Source organism: Bufo gargarizans, chromosome 2, assembly GCF_014858855.1.
Source record: "Bufo gargarizans isolate SCDJY-AF-19 chromosome 2, ASM1485885v1, whole genome shotgun sequence".
NCBI lineage: Eukaryota > Metazoa > Chordata > Amphibia > Anura > Bufonidae > Bufo > Bufo gargarizans.
This window is the reverse complement of record NC_058081.1, coordinates 387,585,030-387,607,064: the sequence shown is the minus strand read 5'-3', so window position 1 is coordinate 387,607,064 and position 22,035 is coordinate 387,585,030. Positions and strand designations below refer to the sequence as shown.

The following is a 22,035-nucleotide window of genomic DNA, read 5'->3' as shown; positions in this document are numbered from 1 at the left end:
CAAGCGTGCAAAGCCCGCCCCACAAGGGGGTGATGCCCAAGACCAGCACCTACTTCAGAGAAGTAAGACATACCATATTCCGCCCAGAAGAGGGCCATGCACATGGCCACACCGCATCCAGCAGGACGTCCACCCAGTGAAAAGGGGACATGCACAGGGTAACCCTAGCATTAAGTGAGTGTGCAATAATCCACCAAACACCGAATTTTGTGAGAGTACAACTACTCCGCCAATGAATGGGGACAAGTACATTAGTCCAGCACAGCATATACAAGGACAGTTGTGAGCCCTGTGAGCGTACAAAAAGTCCACCCTGGAATGAGGGGTGGTAACGCACAAGGCCAGCACCGTATCCAATGGGAGTGCAAGCATTCCACCCATCTTAGAGGTCAGCAACGTATCTGGTGAGAGTGCAGTATGCTGCCCAGAAGGGGGAGCCATGCCCATGGCCAGTATTGCAACCAGGGAGAATGCGAGCACCCCGCCATGGATGGGGGTCAGGCACCTGGCCAGCAGCACACTGGCGAGAGAACAAACACAGTCAGTGAGAGTGTGTGTATGTTGCCTGAGGAAAGGAGACATGCCCACGGCCGGCAGCGAATCCAGTAAGAGTGCCGTACACCGCCCACGGAAGGGGGAACATGTATATGGCCGGCAGTGGATTTAGTGAGTTGCAAGCATCCCACCATGGAAGGGGGTCATGCACGCGGCCAGCAACTTACCAGCGAGAAAACGACCCCAGTCAGTGAGGGTGTATGCATGGCGCTTGAGGGAAGAAGGCATGCCCAAGGCCGGCAGCGAATCCAATGAGAATGCAGCATACCGCCTATGGAAGGGGGTTATGCACATGGCCGGCTGCCCAGCACCATAACCAATGAAGTGCAGTATTCCGCCTAAAGGAAGGGGGTCATGCACAAGACCGGCAGCGAATCCAGTGAGTGCAGCATTCCGCCTATGGAAGGGGGTCATGCACAAGACCGGCAGCGAATCCAGTGAGTGCAGCATTCCGCCTATGGAAGGGGGTCATGCACAAGACCGGCAGCGAATCCAGTGAGTGCAGCATTCCGCCTATGGAAGGGGGTCATGCACAAGACCGGCAGCGAATCCAGTGAGTGCAGCATTCCGCCTATGGAAGGGGGTCATGCACAAAACCGGCAGCGAATCCAGAGAGTGCAGCATTCCGCCTATGGAAGGGGGTCATGCACATGGCCGGTATCAAATCCAGTGAGTGCAGCGTAACGCCTATGGAAAGGAATCACGCACATGGCCGGCAGTGAATCCAGTGAAAGTGCAGCGTTCCCCTATGGGAGGGGGTCGTGCACCAGACTAACACCGTATCTGGTGAGAGTGCAGATTCCACCTATGGAAGGAGGACATTCACAAGACCGGCAACGAATCCAATGAGTGCAGCATTCCGCCTATGGAAGGGGGTTGTGCACATGGCCTGCAGCGAATCCAATGAGTGCAGCGTTCCCGTGCACATGGCCAACACCGTATTCGGTGAGAGTGCAGTATTCCACCTAAGCGGAGGGTCATGCACCAGGCAAGCCTGCAGCCCGAGGAGTGCAGTATCCCGCCTAGGAAGGGGTTGTCTGCACATGGCAGTTACCATAGCTGGAGGGTGACGAACTCTGCCTACAGAAAAAAAGAGAGCGCATGCACTTGGCCAGCGCTGTATCCCGGAGAGGGCAAGAACCACTTAGAAGGGAAACATGCACCAGCCGGGGAGTGCGACACCATGCCGCTCGTGGAAGGAGCACGCATACAGGCGGCGCTACCGAGATAAGGCTGCAGCGTCCTGCGCAGCGCACAAGAAATCCATTGGTTAACCATGTTATGCATTTCTAAATAAAAAATAGCCTCACTGAGGCAGAAAGAAGTGCCACCATACAGGTGCCCAGCATAGAAGTAGGTCGGGGGGGGGGGGGGGCGCCAGCCATATAGGCCCATCGGGAGCCGCCGGTACCCGAAGGGTTAAGCCAACCAACCTGGAAGGGAGGAGGAGGAGGCGGCGCCGCGATCCCCTGGGGGCGGGAAACACAGTCAGTGAGAGTGAACCTCCAGGCGGGAAGAATTCGCGCCCGGAGAAGTTCCCGCCCCCTCCAACAGAGGCCGGAAGTTTGCGGCCTAGCAGGCCGTGAAGCCGGGGCCTAAATTTTCTGCGGCACCCGGCTGACCGGGGCCGCACAGGACACCGGAGCTGACTGCCTAGACAAACCGGCCGCGGAAGCCCACCCCGCGGACCGGAAGTCAGGGGCCCGGGTGGAGCGCCGGAATGCGGCCCAGTAGGCCCGAAGCCTGGGCCAAAATTTGCGGCGCCCGGCCGACCGGAAGTCGCCGACGGCCGGCATCGATGGAGCATCGTGCTCAAGCCAAATGCCGGCCGCGGGAGTCCACCCCGCAGGCCAGAACAGTCGGGGGCCGGGAAGGAGCGCCGGAGTGCGGCCAGCTCGGAGGTGCGGCCCAGCAGACCGGGAAGAAGCGCCGGAGGTGCGGCCGAGCAGGCCGGGAAGTAAAAACCCCAGCAGCACTGCCGTCAGGAAAAAGGCCCCCGCTCCAGAGCAGCGCATTGGTGAGGGATGGGGGGACCCTGAGACCGGGTGCCCGTGGGGATGCGAGCACAGCGTTCCCAGGAGGGACGCTGATAAGTGAAGGGAGGCGATGTGCAGCCTATTCGCAGCATTCTGCTGCTAAAAAGTCACATGAGGGCCAGAAGGGAGGAGAGGGAGCAGGAGTAGAATGTCACCCCGCAGCACCCCAGGGGCCAGCCTAGGTCCAGCAGTGACCGAAGGGTCCAGAGGCCCAGTATGGGGGGTCAGGCACGCAGGAGACCAGGGTGGGGGGTGGGGGACGTAGGGCTGGAGAAGCCACTCTCTCACCATAGTCGTCTTCACCCTCGGTCCATTCCAGCAGGGTCGCCCCTTCAGCTACTGGCACCGTAGTGGCAGGACGCTGGGAGAGGGACTTGGCGTGCGGGCGACCCTTGCGCTGGCGGGATGTAGGGGAGCTGGGCTGCCCTGATCCACCTTGTCTTCTGTGGGGGAGGCAGCAGTGCGGGTGACCGGCACTGGCGCAGCTCAACCCCGGGAGAAACAGAGAGGTCTAGTGCGTCTCTGTTGTCCCTGATGATCTGGAACAAAAAGAAAAGAAAAAAGTAAAAATCAAAATTTAAACAAAGGAGAAACAGCCCTGCAGTAGCAGGGAGTGTCTTGCCTCCTTGGACACTAAGCAAAAAACTGGCAGTCTCTCTCTCCAGGCTGGGGGTATAGCTGATGGAGGTGGGGCTTAACAGTTTTCACTTAGTGTCACGCCTCCTAGGGAGATGAGCTATACCCAAGGTCTTCTGTGTCCCCCAAGGAAATTGGGCGAGAAAAAAATATTTTGAACCAAAAGGTGTGCTTTTGGTGGGTTTTGAACTAATGGTGGTCTCTGGATGACACTGTTATGGGGGCATCTGTGGGTGGCACTGTTATGGGGGCATCTGTGGGTGGCACTGTTATGGGGGCATCTGTGGGTGGCACTGTTATGGGGGCATCTGTGGGTGGCACTGTTATGGGGGCATCTGTGGGTGGCACATATATAGCATCTTATCTTATGTGTCATCCACAGATTCTCCCTCCCCCCCCCCCCCCATAACAGTGTCCCTGTGTAGTGAATGGGGGCCAGCATCTGTTTCTCTAATGGCAGCGGGGCCCGGTGCCTGCTTCATTCATAAATTGGCGGAGCAGGCGCGCAACGTAGTGAGCTACGCTACGAGCGCCCGCCCGGCCTCCTGACTGCCAAGAAGTTTTTAAGATGATTGGAATACTTTAACAATACCCACAAGTTAGATATGATTACTGTATACTACAGTGAGCGGGGCCCGGTGTAGTAGAATACAGTGACTGCACCGGGCCCCGCTGCCATTACAGAAACAGATGCCGGCCCCCAGCCCCTCCTCCCTCTCAGCCTATTCACCGGACGGTCGTAGCAGTTGCCCCATAAGTCGCACTGCTATTTTTCCCCTACTTTTGCGAAAAATACGGTACTTCACTACTGTAAGAATAAAGGCCAATGCATGCAGTGCGTCACGTTACCGCAAAACGAACACGTTAAGTGACCATGAAGAAGCAAGCTTTTCATATGCTTCACAATATGGCACGCAACGCACAGTTAAGGAGCGGCAATACTTATACTTTCCATTGCGTTGTGTTCCGCTGTTACAGGGAACGCAACGCCCATGGTTAACCTAGCCTCTTACTGATAACTGATTAAGTAAATATGTTTTTTTTTGCAGGACTAGACACTTGCATAAGTGAAGGGAATGGACAGTCAATAGTTCAAGACTGAAGCTGTAAACCATTTGAAAAACTGCTGTCATTCAGCTGAGGCTATAAAAACTTGTAAACTCAGATTGTTAGCTTAAACTTTAAACATGACTATGGGATTCTACTAGGGAAATCAAGTTTTACAATAAATGCCCCTTCCCCTGCCCCTTCTTGGATCCTCCCACTGCCCTATCTTCAGCAGAAGATCAGCACACAAAGGAGAAGGCAGCAACTTCCTAGCCAGTAGTTCTGTGGTAATAACATGGTAAAGACATTCGTATATTAAATACAAAGGAGTCGGAAGTACCAAAAACTGAGGAGTCGGACCATTTATCTACCAACTCCACAGCCCTGCTCACCACAAGGCTTCCATATTCAAACCAGATCCCAAACAGAACCTGGGTTACTCCCTCAAGACAATATGGTTTCAGTTCCATAGCAGTCCAGGTCTCTCGTTCTTGACAACACTGCAAATGAAGGCAACAGTGCCAGGACATAATGGGGGCGGCAACATCAAATTTCCTTCTGCTGTGGCTGAAAATGGTACGCCTAGAGAAAGGGTTGTATAGTGAAAGTGTTATCTCTGTTTGTATACGGGAAGGTACTCATGGGCAGATCAATTAACCTTCTCTACTGGTGGTCCATTTGGACCACCCAGAGCCTGTTGGCAGTGTGTGCATGCCCTCATGTACCCACTGCTCCCAACAGCTAGGTCAGAATGTCCTAGATCTAGATCAGGGGTAGCCAACTCCCGGCTCTTGCGGTGGAGATGGGAAGCAGCTGCGCATAGAGAACATGGCATGCCCCTCCCTCCTTCTCCACTGTGACACGGCTGCTGCTACCAATGGGAAGATAGCAGGGAGGAGAAGGGGAGCAGCTGTGCCCAGTGCACCACCAATAAATGTAATTAACACATTAATTCAAGTATAGGAGGCAGCGGGTCCCGGCAGCAGCATCACATACCCGGCCTCAACAGGGCATGCGATCCGGCACCTGAGTGGTTAATTTCCGCAGTTAGCATGCCCTGTTATTGAGGCCGGGTATGTGATGCTGCTGCCAGCACCCACTGCCTCCTATACTTGAATAAATGTGTTAATTACATTCATTGGTGGCACAGTGCAAGATCCCCCCCACCCCCACCCCCTAGTATTATAAATTCTAACCATTGGTGGTGCAGTGCCGTGCCCCCCAGTATTTGTATCATTGGTGGCAGCGGCCACAGGGTCCCCTCCTCTTCATTGGTGGCAGCTTCTGATCGGAGCCCCAGCAATGTAATCCTGGGGCTCCGATCTGTTACCAAGGCAGCCAGGACGCTACCGAAGCCCTGGCTGCCATAGTCAGCTCCCTGCTGCTGTGTGTACTATGCACAGTGCAGCAGGGAGAGTGTGAGGTCCTATTCACCCTGATGGAGATCTATTAGGGTGAGTAGGACAAGGGTTCAAGCCCCTAAGGGGGCTAACAGTAATAATAAATAAAAAATAAATAAAAAACACCAAAATACTAAAAGCTTAAATCGCACCATTTCCCAATTTTACATATAAAATTTACAAACAAAATTTAAACATATTACATATCGCCATGTCCAAAAAAGTGTGAACTATCAAAATATTAAAAATATATTTTCTATGCGGTGAACGCGGTGATAAAATAAATCACAACCACGCGATGTATAGCTGTGGCTCCTGGTAGTCATACGTTTTTTTTTTTCTGGCTCTTCGTGCACGTATGGTTGGCCACCCCTGTCCTAGATGGCTGGGCAATTCATAGAAACCACCACCCTGTTTCTTTCAGACCACTGATGCGCTCCCTTTAAAACGCAGTCAACTGGGCAAAATGTGTTTGAGTTCATGTTATCAGCATTTCTAGCAGTCAACTGTCACAAAAAGGTACACTACCAAAAGTAGTCTCAGAGAGACTTTTTATAGGACAGTTGGGGAAGCACTTTTACGCTTTCTTGTGGCAAGACCAAGTATCTAATCAGACCACACCTATAATCATTTACGTATCTGCCCGAGACATAACTGCATGCTGAGTTTTACAGCAATCTGACATTTTTACCTGGGTGCATCGTTTGTGAAAGCGTGTAATAAGGTAATAACAGTAAAAATGAGATTTTTGTTAACTCGCCTGAAATCTTTTTCTCGCTTAATTCATTGGGGACACAGGACCGTGGGTATAGCTTGCTCCTGCCACTAGGAGGAGACACTAGGCTGAAAACTGTTAGCTCCTCCCCTGCAGGCTATACCCCTCCAGCCTGGAGAGAGCATTTCAGTTTGCGCTCCAGCAGTAGGAGACCAAAAAAAAAAATGTAAAAATCAACCGAAAACTGTACACTGTCATGAGACAGAACCAAACACAAGATCCCAACAGACAGAACAGGAACCCCACTTGCCTCACAACAATATGTGGGTGGGTGCTGTGTCCCCCAATGAATCAAGCGAGAAAAAGATTTTAAAGGCGAGTTCACAAAAATTTCATTTTCTCACTCATATCATTGGGGAACACAGGACCGTGGGACGTCCTAAAGCAGTCTCCGGGGAGGGAAACAAAATTCTTCCAAACCAACTTTCTATGGTGAAGGTGTGCCCAAGAAGCCCCGACCGCTCTGGTAGAGTGAGCAGTGATCCCGGGTGGAGGAACCTTGTCCCTGGAACGATAGGCCTCGGCAATGGCCGAGCGAATCCACCGAGCAATAGTCACCTTTGAAGCCGCCAAACCTTTACGAGGGCCTTCCGAGATAACGAACAGAGCATCAGTGCGTCTAAAGGGGGCCACCACCAACAGATCTTCAAGGCCGTACTACATCCAGATGATGGAGGGAGACCTCCCGCGGATGAGAAGGCTGAAGGAAAAACAATGTCCTCATTCACGTGAAAGGCAGAAACAACCTTTGGTAAAAAAGATGGCACTGGACGAAGAACCACCTTATCTTGGTGAAACACCAAAAAGGGTTCCTTGTAGGAGACAGCTGCCAGTTCCGAAACCTGTCAAATAGCGGTAATGGCCACTAAATAGGCCACTTTCCAGGAAAGTAGACGGACGGAAACTTCACTCGAACGGCGCTGTCTGGAGTGCACAGAGAACCAGGTTCAGGTCCCAAGAATGTAATGGGGACCGATATGGGGGTAACAGTGCGAGCTAATCCTTGAAAGAAAGTCTTGACGGGACCTAGGACTGCTAGAGTACGTTGGAAAAAAAATGGACAGGACAGAGACCTGCCCTTTGAGGGAACAGAGCCAGGCCCAATCCCAACTGAAGGAACGCTAGAACCGTCGGAAGGGAAAAACGCCTGGGAGGAAGAGCTTGTTCCTCGCAGAAACACAAGAAGGATTTCCAGGTCCGGTAGTAAATCCTAGAAGAGGAAGGTTTCCTGGCCCTAATCATGGTTTGAATGACTGCATCAGAAAAACCTCTGCGTTTCAACAGAAAGGTTTCAACAGCCACGCCGTTAAATGTAGCGTATCTAAACTCTGATGGAAGACTGGGCATGGGAGAGTAGATCGGTTCTGATTGGCAGAGGCCACGGAGAATCTCCTAGCAGAAGAATGAGTACCAAGCTAGTCGAGGCCAGTCTGAGGCGATCAGGATCTTCTTGATGCCTTCCTTCCTGATTCTGCGTAGGATCCGAGGTAGAAGTGGTAATGGTGGGAACACGTAAAGAAACGCGAATCTGTCCCAAGGCGCCACGAGAGCATCCATGCCGTGTGCTGTTGGATCCCTTGCGCGAGAGAGGAAGCACGGGAGCTGGTGATTGAATGTGGACGCCATCAAGTCCACTTCCGGACTTCCCCACCTGAGACAGATGGCCTCAAACACCCCCGGATGGAGGGACCACTTCCCCGGGTCCACTGTTGTCCGGCTGAGAAAGTCTGCCATCCAGTTGTCTACTCCCGGGATGAAGACTGCTGAAATCATAGGAACATAGGACTCTGCCCACTGCAAAATCTTTGCAGACTCCTGCATCAACAGAAGGCCGAGAGTCCCTCCTTGGTGGTTGATGTAGGCCAAGGCTGTGGCATTGTCCGACTTCACCCCGATTGGACGACTCTGCAGAAGTGGAGTCCAATGGACAAGGGAGAGATAAATGGCCTGGAGTTCCAGTATGTTGATGGGAAGTTTGGACGCTGGTGGAGAACAAACACCCTGGACCGTCCGTGTGGCAAGAACTCCGCCCCAACCGCAAAGGCTGGTGTCTGTTGTAATGATCGTCCATATCACTGGAAGGAAGGATTTCCCCGCCAACAGGTGCGCAGACTCTGTCCACCAACTGAGGGCTGTACGTGTTTGAAGAGACAGCCAGATACGGCGATCCAGAGAATCCGGGCATTTGTCCCAAGATGGCAAGATGGCTCGTTGAAAACACCTTGTGTGAAATTGAGCGAAGTGAATGGCCTTGAAAGAGGCCACCATCATGCCCAGCACCCGCATGCAATTGCGGATAGACGTATTGTGGTGTTGGAGTAATATGCGTATAGACCTCTGAATTTCCACGCTCTTGTCCAATGGCAGGCGTACCACGACTGCACCCGAGTCTAGTATCATGCCCAGAAACCTGATTTGTGTGGTGGGAGATAAGCAGGATTTCCGCCAATTGACTATCCACCCGAAGCGGGACAGGGTGCTCAAAGTGATCTGAAGACTCTACTCGCATTGGGAGGTAGATGCTTTGATCAAAATATCGTCTAGATACGGGAGGAGAGTGATGCCCCTGGATGGAGCGCAGGAGACCCAGGAGGGGGGCAAGCACTTTTGTGAACACTCTCGAAGCTGTCGCTAGGCCGAATGGCAGGGCAACGAACTGGTAGTGACATGAATGAATGGCAAAACTAAGAAAACGTTGATGAGCGGGTGCGATGGGAACGTGTAAGTAGGCGTCTTGGATGTCAATGGATCAATGCCATGAGTTCCCCCTGTACCGAAGAGGCAATCACGGAGTGGAGTGACTCCATCTTGAACCGTTGAATGCGGAGGAAGCGATTCACTATCTTGAGGTCCAGCACTGGGCAAACATCACCTTCCTTTTTTGGTACTACGAAAAGGTTTGAATAGAAACCCGAAAATCTTTCGTGTAAGGGGACCGGAATTATCACGCCCCGTATGAGAAGGGACTGGACTGCTTGGAAGAAAGCAGCATCCCGACCTGGATCCTTGGGCGGCAGGGAGAGGAAAAAAACGGTTGGGTGGGATAGATTTGAATTCTATTTTGTATCCTGATGTCACTACCTCTCGTGCCCAAGCGTCCAATATATGAGTTTGCCACATTTCCTGAAAAAGAAGGAGAAGACCCCCCACCTGTAAGGGTGGGTCCGCACCTTCATGCTGAGGGCTGTTTCCCTAAGCGGAACAAGGCTGTTGCGCTCGCGGACGCCATGCTGGCTGGGGTTTGAAGGATGGGCCTTTTCGCTGATCCTGACTGGGTGGCCTAAATGCAGGTGGGGCCACCGGACGAGTGCCCGCAAACCTACGAAAGGACTGATGACGGGAAGATGTGACCCTATGAGGAACGAAACGTTTCGCCTTGGGTTGCGGTAAATGGGTGCTTTTTTCCCCCCTGTTGGTTCCGAAATAATATCATCTAGCCGGGTACCAAAGAGTTGAGACCCGGTAAAGGGAAGTCTTGTAAGAGAACGTTTGGAGGATGAATCCGCCGACCAGACTTTAAGCCACAGTTCTCGGCGGATAGATAACGCGAGAGCCGAGGAACGGGTCCCTGCGTCCAGAGCCACTTTGCAGAGGTACTTTCCTGCCTGCAAAATTTGTACCGCCAAGGACTGGCGTTCCGCCGGAGGAAGATTGGTCGCAAGGTCTTTGTTCAAACGGAGGGCCCACTCTGAAACCGCCTTGGCTACCCATGCCGATGCAAAGATCGGGCGTAAGGCTGAACCACTGGCTGCAAAGACAGACTTCGATAGCGAGTAAAATGTGCCGATCTACTGGGTCCGGCTAGGAGACAGAGACACCATGCGAATCTGTGCCCCATGAACCTAATAAAATAAAAAATTTAAATAAAATTTCCAAAAGAGCCACCCTGCTAAGCAGGGAGGTCTGCCTCCTACGACACTAAGATAAAAACGGAAATGCTCTCTCCAGGCTGGAGGGGAGTATAGACTGCAGGGGAGGAGCTAACAGTTTTCAGCCTAGGTCGCCTCCTAGTGGCAGCAGCAAGCTATACCCACGGTCCTGTGTCCCCAATGATATGAGCGAGAAAATGGGTCCATGTTCTGCATTCTACAGCACCGATTCTCAGTAATAGTAATGTAGGATGTGTGTCTTTCGTTTCCAACCTTTTCCATTGTTGCTTGATGCTTCTATTGTTGGGGCACTAATGCAAGATGGATCTGTTAAAAGGGCACTGCAGTGGACTGGCTGTATTAGGCTGGCCTCATACATTAGATGAATGTCTGCCATTCTGATGAGACCAGTCAGACCCTCTAATCCACCAATGGAAGATGTCAGGGGAAAGGAGGATCACACTGTTATAGCTTTACTTTCAAACTTGAATAATAGAAGACGACAGTATTAACTCATTCCATTTTAGCATTTTTGTTTTTAAGTCCCTGCCTTCCAAGAGCCATAACTATTTTTTTGTTCACATAGTCGTATGAAGACTTAATTTCATAAGATAAGTTGTACTTTTTAATGGCACCATTTAATATTGCATTGGATGTACTGGGAAGCTGGGAAAAATTCTAAATGTGGTGAAATTGGAAAAAACTAAATTGCTCATTATGCGGTAAAACTGACCTGTGCTCTTCATTCTCCAGGTCAGTACGATTACAATGAATACAATATTTGCATAGTTTAGTTAAATACTGAAAAAGAGAACTTTTTTTATTATATCTATGTTGCTGTGTGAAGGCTCATTTTTTGCTGGACAATCCATAATTTTTATTGATTGTATGTTAGGGTACATACGACGATGATCACTTTTTAGGGGAGATGAAGTGATGAAAATACAGAGAATCCGGCATTTTGATTTGTTTCCCTGTTATGCCGTTCACCATATGGGATGATTTTTATATTTTAACAGTAAGGGCGTTTTTGCATGTGGCAATGCCCATGATTATTTTTTTATTGTTTATTTATTTTTTTACTTACTTTTTTTCAGGTCCCCCAAGTAGACCCCAACATCACTAGATTGCAATTTGTTTAGTTATCAATTACCCTACACATAGATTGCTATATTAGAATTCAGTGCTGCCACCTGCTGGCATGAATTATAAAATATACTAGTAATGAGCATAGAAGCCTAGTACAGGCTCTCGCTCATTATTTTCAAGCAACATCTTTTTCCTGATCTCCACCTGGAGGAGGCGTTCCTGCCCAGCAAGCACGCACATCCAGGTTTTAGGCCTTTCAGAAGTTGTGGTAATATTTGATTAGAGTGCCTGAGGGTTTAAATTAGCCCCAGGTTCTGCTGTGAGAAATGCTGTGTTGCTATGGTGCTCACACATCTTTAAAGACCCAACATCCAGCGTACTATTACAGCAGATGTCGGGAAGGAGTTAATAGCAACAGCTATCAATATGATGCTCCGTGTCATGGGAGTAACTAATTGACTTTTCCAACTCTACCAAAGCTTCAATAAAACAGCAATTCTGTATAATCACCGACATGAAACACAGCTCACCTTTTGATGCAGATGGGTTGTTAGGGTTGTTGCCATGACACGTGACACAGATATGTAAAGAACAGCGAAAACCTTTATTTAGTTGAATGGTGGGGGGATAATTAAAAGCACAATCTTCATGGTAGTACTTCCCACACAAAGGGAGAGAGCACCGTTTCACCCCTTCATCTGAGGTCTTGCATACAAAACAGGTATGCACACCTAAAAAAACAAAAAAGAAAAAACATGTATCCACCTCCTCCAATCTATCCATAACCCAAAAGAGAAACTAAGCTTTCCTCTGTATTCACGTGACTTTTATTACAGATAAAAGCAGTTGAATTTGACACTTACCTGAAGAACACTCACTGCAGATGAACTTTCCCCGTGGCATGTCACTCAAACCAAGGCACTGCAAGTGAAATGCTCCACAACACTGGGCTTCACACAGCAGCAGCTCTCCGGGCTTCTCACACACCTGTATAAAAGACATGGCACATTCTCCAAAAACACAGAAATAGGTCGATACATTTTTATTTTCTCACGAAGACTGTACTCATTTACAAAAGGTGTTTTCCCCATCTGAAGATATGGCATTCTACTAAGGGTCCGATCTCAAGTCAAGAGAACATAGCACCAAGTGCATAGGACGGAGTTACACTTACTGCAAGGAAATCTATGAAGGAAGGCCTGTCGCTACTGTTTTAGTAATCACTTGGTTTCTCCACGTAAGGGCTCATGGCCATTTTGCAGTCTGCAAATTGCAGATACGCAAGACAGACACTGGCCGTGTGCATTCTGCGGAACAGAACAACGGGCCCTTAAGAGAACAGTCCTAGCCTTGTCCTTAATGTGGACATTAATAGGACATGTTCTATAAATTTTCCATATGGCATGGAACGGCCGTGCGGATGTGCACAACACAGTGCAGTGTGCTGCCTGCATCTTTTGCAGCCCTGCTGAAGTGAATGGGTCGACAACCGAAAAATAAAAAAAGAAGCTGATTGGATGCGGACCCAAATCACGTTCGTGTGCATGAGCCCTAACAATTCTGTAGCATCTATTCGTACGACTCTCTGCTATGCCATTTCTGTATTATCCCTGCTAGAAGTTAACAAATAAATTGCCAGCAGTCTGCAGTAAAAGTACTGCTGGGTGTTGCCAGTAGCGGGCGTGTCCGACTCTGTCCAACTGGTAACACCCATCTGCACTTTAACTGCAAGCTATGACAATTAATTCATAACTTCTAGCAGGAATAATACAATCACTACTGCTGCTGCTCGTCTTTAATTCTGAGTATCAGGGATAACCTTAGGTCCAGCAGTTAGACCTCCCATTGATCATGATGGAATAATAGGTCATCACTTACATATTCATCAGCTTAATATGCTGTCTTCTATAAGGGAAATATAACACAGCTACAGGTCTATACATCTTGTGGTCACAAAGTCACAAAAAAGTTGTGCTGTTTGGCCAATAGGAGCCCTGAAAATAGAGTGAACATGTATGCGTATTTATGAGGAGAGTACTCTCCCTGTCCCTTTCTGTAGTGACCGATAGACTGATCTGTATAGATGTGTACACATCAGCCTGTCAGTCACTAGGAGAACGTGCGTCTTAGAACCTGGAGCTGCATTCAGATTTCTGCTGGGTGCTCCTAGAACCCCTTCGCTGAGCTCCTAGAAGAAAATGATCAGTGCTGCACTGTATTCAGTTAGGTTTCCTTAAAGATTACTGCATAGTGAAACCAGCACAAAGACTACAAAATACATGATCTTAGAAATTGCTCAACAAAGAATACAGGATGCTTTAGAGGACCTTTCATCAGTTTTTCTTTATAAAAGCAATACCATCTTACCATATTTTTCATGATCCGCTCCCTGCTATGCCCCCCCCGCTTGTTTTTGGTGCCAGATATGCTAATTAACAGCATCAGTACAGGGAGGAGAAAACATCAGCTTTTCTTAGTGTACGACAGTATGAGGTATTGCTTTTATAAAGAAAAACGTTCTCTCTAAAACCAGAGGGGTTCTCCGGGACATAGACACAGTGATTCTGCTGACTGGTGGGGTTCTCTGTTGTCAGACCACCATTGATCAATCATCAATGACTTACCAGGAATACTGGAATAACCCCCTTTACAATATATTTTACTCTTGACTACAGCAATATCAGAAGAATAACTTTACTTTATTGAAGTATGATGTGGGATATACTGACTGCCCAATTGTATAATACAAAGTTCCAAATGTAAGATAGTAAGTACAATATAAGAGTGAAGGAACACCAGCACCATACCTGACACACATTCTCTTTCATGGCAGCGCCTCCGCCACCACGTTCAAATTGGGCCTTCTTTGAGGCAGTTCCATGCTCATGCTCGAGCCCGTCTTCAGCTGTGTCACTTGGACTGGCCGCATCATTCTCATGGAGTTCTCTCTACATATACAAAACACAAGTATAGCTGAACAGATAAGCACATATATCCAAAAACTAAGCACTCTACAGTCAAAACTAACCATTGCAAAAAATATATAGAAACATAGAAAGTGTCGGCAGATAAGAACCATTTGGCCCATCTAGTCTGCCCAATATATCTGAATCCCATGAATTGTCCCTGGCCCTATCTTATATGAAGAATAGCCTTATGCCTATCCCATGCATGCTTAAACTCCGTCACTGTATTTGCAGCTACCACTTCTGCAGGAAGGCTATTCCATGCATCCACTACTCTCTCAGTAAAGTAATACTTCCTTATATTACTTTTAAATCTTTGCCCCTCTAATTTAAAACTGTGTCCTCTTGTGGTAGTTTTTCTTCTTTTAAATATGCTCTCCTCCTTTACCGAGTTGATTCCCTTTATGTATTTAAAAGTTTCTATCATATCCCCTCTGTCTCTTCTTTCTTCCAAGCTATACATATTAAGGTCTTTTAACCTTTCCTGGTATAAAAACTATTGCAGAGCACTAAGTTAACACTGGATGCAACATTGTTTCCCCTTAACTTACCTCAAAGTTTGAGGATTCCTGGCGCATCAGGTTATTTGACTTTCTAAATCTGCCAGCAAGCCTTAGTCGTTTACGTCTCTTCTGGTTTTCAGATAGCCTGCTGGATGCTGAAAAATGTGGGTGACCTTGATAAGTTCGATATCTTCAATGTTTACGTATGTAATAAAGCTATAAAGTTTTACTTTACTGGTATGCTTAAGAACCCCATAACAGAGGACAAGATAAGCCAAAGATCAGCGTGCAAGTTAATTTTTGCTAAAAATAGATACTTTAGCATAATCCTGTATTTTTATATATTAGGGCAGTGATGGCTAACCTCCAGCACTCCAGCTGTGTTAAAATTACGACTTCCAAGATGCACACTTGCTTGGCTGTACTCAGAACTCCATAGAAATTAATGGAGCATTTTAGGAGTCGTAGTTTTACCACAGCTGGAGTGTAGTGATGTCCCAAACTATTTGCCGGGGAATAGTTTCCGGCGAACATAGCTTGTTTGCGTTCGCCGCTGCGGGAGAACATATGCGATGTTCGGTCCGCCTCCTATACATCATCATTGAGTAAACTTTGACCCTGTACCTCACAGTCAGCAGACACATTCCAGCCAGTCAGCAGCAGACCCTCCCTCCTTCTGGACAGCATCCATTTTAGATTCATTCGGAAGCTGCATTCACAGTGAGAGGAGGGACAGTGCTGCTGCTGATTCAATAGGGAAAGCGTTAGCTAGGGCATTGTTCTGTGTCTACAGACTCATCTGCTGTAAGGACAGCGTCCTGACAGCACCCCAAGAAGCCCATTTCAGGGCTGGTACACATCAGTGTGTGTATATCATAAAAAAAAAAAAAAAAAAAAAAAAAAATTAAAAAAAATTATTATATATATACACATACATACACATACATACATACATACATACACACACACACATATACACATACATACATACATACATACACACACACACATATACACATATACACATACAGCAGTTGCCTGGCTGCCCGTGTGTGAGAGGCTGCAGGCTCAGTCATAGACAGCACTGTGTACACTGCACACCATTCATGTGTGTGACAGAAAATACCTCGCAGATAAAAATAAAATAAAATCGATTTAATATTTTTCTGTGACATAATCACATTTGCAAGCCCGTGTGTGTCAGGCCCACACATACTGTACTGTGCCCACTGCCCACCACTGATATAGGTTGGCACAGTACCTTGCACGCATAGTACCACTTCACATAAAAATAAAAATAAAAGACGACAGGCAGAGGCAGGCCACCCCGCAGTGGCCATCGTGGTCGTGGTGCTTTGATTTCCACTGGCCCTGGAATAATGCCCAGTGTTTAGAGGCCACGTACCCTGAACCCAAAAAATTCGGAGAAAACAGTTGACTGGCTTACACAGGACACCCAATCTTCAACAGCTTCCGCTAAGAAACTTGACACACCATCCTCCTCCAGCTCCGCTTTGGTCACCTGCTCTCAAGTAACCACTCTCCCGCCCGCAGCCACCACCACCACCACCACAGCCGCTTCACTTGATCCCTCAGAGGAGTTATTTACACATCAGTTGGATGAAATTAGTGATGCGCAACCATTATTGCCAGGGGATGTATATAACAGGGATAGGTCTCCGTCAGGCAGCATTACACACATGGACGTACAGTGTGATGATGATGATGCTGTACCCGCTGCTGCTTCCTTTGCTGAGGTGTCAGATACAAGTGAAGTGGTTGATGATGACGATGTGTCCGTGGATGCCACGAGGGTGCCTGCTCGAAGAGAAGAAGAGGGGGAAGTTAGACAGAGAGAAGGAGGAGACGAGTTGGAAGCAGGGGGAGGTTGTCGCAAGGAGCTAGTGGCACAGTCAGACAGCATGCATCAGCACCCGGGGTCAGCCAGACAGCACGCCAATCAACGCATGCTTTTGCCACCACCAGAATGCCGTCATTGCAAAGCTCAGCAGTGTGGCTTTTTTTTGTGTGTCTGCCTCTGACAACAGCGATGCCATTTGCAACTTGTGCCAAAAGAAACTGAGTCGTGGGAAATCCAACACCCACCTAGGTACAACTGCTTTGTGAAGGCACATGATCGCACATCACAAACGCCTATGGGATCAACACATGATGACGAGTAGAAGCAGCACACAAGCTCAAAGCCAGCATCCTCCTCCTGGTCCAGCATCTTCAGCCACGTCAACCACTGCTGTCCTCCTTGCCCCCTCTTAACCACCCGCCACTCCGTCTCTCACCTTCAGCAGTTCCATCTCATCTGCCCACAGTCAGGTGTCTGTAAAGGAAATGTTTGAGCGTAAGAAGCCAATGTCACAGAGTCACCCCCTTGCCCGGCGTCTGACAGCTGGCTTGACAGAACTCTTAGTCCGCCAGCTTTTACCATACCAGCTGGTGGAGTCTGAGGCCTTCAAAAAATTTGTCGCTATTGGGACACCACAGTGGAAGGTACCCGGACAAATTTTTTTTTCTAATAAGGCAATCCCAAACCTCTACTCAGTGATTGAAAAGAAAGTCATGGCATCTCTGGCGTACAGTGTTGGGGCAAGGGTCCATCTGACCACTGATACCTGGTCTGCAAAGCACGGTCAGGGCAGGTATATCACCTACACCGCGCATTGGGTCAACCTGCTGACGGCTGCCAAGCATGGAATGCGTGGCTCTGCAGCGGAGTTGGTGACACACCGCCATGACTTGCAGGCAGGCCTACTGCCACCTCCTCTACTCCTACTCCATCCTCTTCGATAACCGCCTCAGCTGAGTCCTCTTCTGCTGCGGCGTCTGGCTGCACATCAACTGAACCCCCCCCCCCTGCTCCCCAGGGGCTATTCCACATCCCGGATACAACAGTGCCACGCTGTCTTGGGGTTGACTTGCCTGAAAGCAGAGAGCCACACCGGACCAGCACTCCTGTCCGCCCTGAACGCACAGGTGGATCAGTGGCTGACCCTGCACCAACTGGAGTTCGGCAAAGTGGTGTGTGACAATGGAAGCAATTTGTTGGCGGCATTGAATTTGGGCAAGTTGTCACATGTGCCGTGCATGGCACATGTGTTAAATCTCATCGTATAACGCTTTGTACCAGGCTTACAGGACGTCCTCAAGCAGGCCAGGAAGGTGTGTGGCCATTACAGGCGTTCCTACATGGCCATGGCGCACTTTTCAGACATTCAGCACCGAAACAACATGCCAGTAAGGCACTTGATTTGCGACAGCCCGACACGTTGGAATTCAACACTCCTAATGTTCGACCGCCTGCTCCAACAAGAAAAAGCCGTCAACGAGTATTTGTATGACCGGGGTGCTAGGACAGCCTCTGCAGAGCTGGGATTTTTTTTTGCCACGTTACTGGATGCTCATGCGCAATGCCTGTAGGCTCATGCGTCCTTTTGAGGAGGTGACAAACCTAGTCAGTTGCACCGAAGGCACCATCAGCGACCTCATCCCATTTGTTTTCTTCCTGGAGCGTGCCCTGCGAAGAGTGCTGGATCAGGCTGTAGATGAGCGGAAAGAGTTGTGGTCACCATCACCACCAGAAACAGCCTCATCATCGCTTGCCGGACCTGCGGCAACGCTGCAAGAGGAGTATGAGGAAGAGGAGTCAGAGGAGGAATGTGGCTTTGAGGAGGAGGAAGACCAACCACAGCAGGCATCCCAGGATGCTCGTTGTTGTCACCTATCTGGGACCTGTGGTGTTGTACGTGGCTGGGGGGGGAGAACAGACCGCCAATGACATCAGTGAGGAGGAGGAACGGGAAATGAGTAGCTCGGCATCCAACCTTGTGCAAATGGGGTCTTTCATGCTGCCATGTCTGTTGAGGGACCCTCGTATAAAAAGGATGAAGGAGAACGACCTGTACTGGGTGGCCACGCTACTAGACCCCAGGTATAAGCAGAAAGTGGCGGAAATGTTACCAAATTACCGGAAGTCAGAAAGGATGCAGCAGTTCAAAACCAAACAAAAAAAATATGCTTTACACCGCTTATAAGGGGGATGTCACAGCACAACGGGAATCTAACAGGGGAAGAGGTGAAAGTAATCCTCCTCCTACCACGACCACGGCGGCAAGGACCTGATGCTTTACAGATGTGTTGTTGATGGAGGACATGTAGAGCTTTTTCAGTCCTACACATTGCCATAGCCCTTCGGGATCCAGCCTTAGAGAACGACTCGACCGACAGGTAGCAGACTACCTCGCCTTAACTGCAGATATCGACACTCTGAGGAGCGATGAACCCCTTGACTACTGGGTGTGCAGGCTTGACCTGTGGCCTGAACTATCCCAGTTTGCGATAGAACTTCTGGCCTGCCCCGCTTTAAGTGTCCTGTCAGAAAGGACCTTCAGTGCAGCAGGAGGCATTGTCACTGACAAAAGAAGTCGCCTCGGTCAAAAAAGTTACCTCACCTTCATTAAGATGAATGAGGCATGGATCCCGAAGGGACTGACAGTAGGCGATACGTTTAACTAACAAAAGGCCTGATGACATGCCTTGGCCTCAAAATGGTCCCCACTCTGCTGTATTTAATGTCTGCATACCGGATGACTTTCTTGAATTCTCCGCCACCAACTAGGGTTCAAGCCACCTTTCTGCCTTAAAAACATCAATTGCAACAATAACATTATTTTTCAGGCATGTGAACATGCCTAATTTTTCTGGCCTCTGGTGCTGCACTGTGGCTGCAAAAACAAAAAAGGCACATACAGGTCCTTCTAAAAAAATTAGCATATTGTGATAAAGTTCATTATTTTCTGTAATGTACTGATAAACATTAGACTTTCATATATTTTAGATTCATTACACACAAACTGAAGTAGTTCAAGCCTTTTATTGTTTTAATATTGATGATTTTGGCATACAGCTCATGAAAACCCAAATTTCCTATCTAAAAAAATTAGCATATTTCATCCGACCAATAAAAGAAAAGTGTTTTTAATACAAAAAAAGTCAACCTTCAAATAATTATGTTCAGTTATGCACTCAATACTTTGTCGGGAATCCTTTTGCAGAAATGACTGCTTCAATGCGGCGTGGCATGGAGGCAATCAGCCTGTGGCACTGCTGAGGTGTTATGGAGGCCCAGGATGCTTCGATAGCGGCCTTAAGCTCATCCAGAGTGTTGGATCTTGCGTCTCTCAACTTTCTCTTCCCAATATCCCACAGATTCTCTATGGGGTTCAGGTCAGGAGAGTTGGCAGGCCAATTGAGCACAGTAATACCATGGTCAATAAACCATTTACCAGTGGTTTTGGCACTGTGAGCAGGTGCCAGGTCATGCTGAAAAATGAAATCTGCATCTCCATAAAGCTTTTCAGCAGATGGAAGCATGAAGTGCTCCAAAATCTCCTGATAGCTAACTGCATTGACCCTGCCCTTGATAAAACACAGTGGACCAACACCAGCAGCTGACATGGCACCCCAGACCATCACTGACTGTAGGTACTTGACACTGGACTTCAGGCATTTTGGCATTTCCCTCTCCCCAGTCTTCCTCCAGACTCTGGCACCTTGATTTTCAAATGACATGCAACAGTCCAGTGCTGCTTCTCTGTAGCCCAGGTCAGGCGCTTCTGCCGCTGTTTCTGGTTCAAAAGTGGCTTGACCTGGGGAATGCGGCACCTGTAGCCCATTTCCTGCACACGCCTGTACACGGTGGCTCTGGATGTTTCTACTCCAGACTCAGTCCACTGCTTCCGCAGGTCGCCCAAGGTCTGGAATCAGTTCTTCTCCACAATCTTCCTCAGGGTCCGGTCACCTCTTCTCGTTGTGCAGCGTTTTCTGTCACACTTTTTTCTTCCCACAGACTTCCCACTGAGGTGCCTTGATACAGCACTCTGGGAACAGCCTATTCGTTCAGAAATTTCTTTCTGTATCTTACCCTCTTGCTTGAGGGTGTCAATGATGGCCTTCTGGACAGCAGTCAGGTCGGCAGTCTTACCCATGATTGCGGTTTTGAGTAATGAACCAGGCTGGGAGTTTTTAAAAGCCTCAGGAATCTTTTGCAGGTGTTTAGAGTTAATTAGTTGATTCAGATGATTAGGTTAATAGCTCGTTTAGAGAACCTTTTCATGATACGCTAATTTTTTTAGATAGGAATTTTGGGTTTTCATGAGCTGTATGCCAAAATCATCAATATTAAAACAATAAAAGGCTTGAACTACTTCAGTTGGTGTGTAATGAATCTAAAATATATGAAAGTCTAATGTTTATCAGTACATTACAGAAAATAATGAACTTTATCACAATATGCAAATTTTTTTAGAAGGACCTGTACAAGTGTCAATTCCCCTTTCGTGATCATTACCTTGTTGTGGTGAAGGGGCTTGCATATCACAATGAAGCGATCATCACCTCTATGAGTGTGTTGGCAATGTTGCCACACCCCAGATACGGCCGTCATTATGATCAGACCAAAAGCGATCGGCTGGAAGTTTTTTCATTAAAAAAAAAAAAAAAAAAAAAAAAAAAATTTTTTCTAAGTTGTATGGGTGGGTTTTTAATACATAAAAAAAAAAAAAAAAATCATAATAAAGTCTCCTAATAGTTTATTAGAAATAATGCAGACCATTTAAAAAATCCTCATTAATTCCAATACAAAGCAAGTACAAAGCTCAGAACTAAATTATTCCAGGATGTCGTAATGGTTCGTTAATTTGACAATGGTTAATCAATTCAACACACGTCCCCGGATAAGGGACGTAACAGGGATTAAACTGATAGGAATAATACTAGTTAAGACACCACTCATATAGGGTGTCACAGCACATTGCTCCGTGCACGCGCAGTACCCCAACTTGGGAGTAAGAGGACCGACCAAGCTGCTTTTTCCATCTCCTGGTTCCTAAAATCAATTCAGTTTGGTGCAGAGTTTGGTCTGTCACTGTGAAGGCAGTCGAAGGTACCCGACCTAAATTTTTTTCCACAAAAGGCAATCCCACCCTGATATGGGACGTAACAGGGATTAAACTGATGAGAGTAGTACTACAGAAAATACCACTCATATCGGGTGTGACAGTAAATTGCACGGCACAGACGCAGTGACCGTGGATTCAAACAAAGGGGAGGGAGCCAGCGTTTTTTTTAACCATCTCCCCGTTCGAAA

The 22,035-nt window shown here is 48.1% G+C and overlaps 1 protein-coding gene across 5 annotated transcripts in view; it reads right to left on the bottom strand.

Annotated features, from left to right (window-relative positions):
• Nucleotides 1-22,035, bottom strand: part of NSD1 (nuclear receptor binding SET domain protein 1) — a 131,312-nt gene that overhangs the window by 30,604 nt on the left and 78,673 nt on the right. For all 5 annotated transcript variants that reach the window (XM_044280792.1, XM_044280789.1, XM_044280793.1 and 2 more), the window contains exons 10-13: nt 14,925-15,031; nt 14,215-14,355; nt 12,271-12,394; nt 11,938-12,138 (exon numbers count right to left, since the gene is read on the bottom strand). In XM_044280792.1, the coding sequence (XP_044136727.1) occupies nt 11,938-12,138; nt 12,271-12,394; nt 14,215-14,355; nt 14,925-15,031 (573 nt within the window). The remainder of the gene's footprint in view (nt 1-11,937; nt 12,139-12,270; nt 12,395-14,214; nt 14,356-14,924; nt 15,032-22,035) is intronic.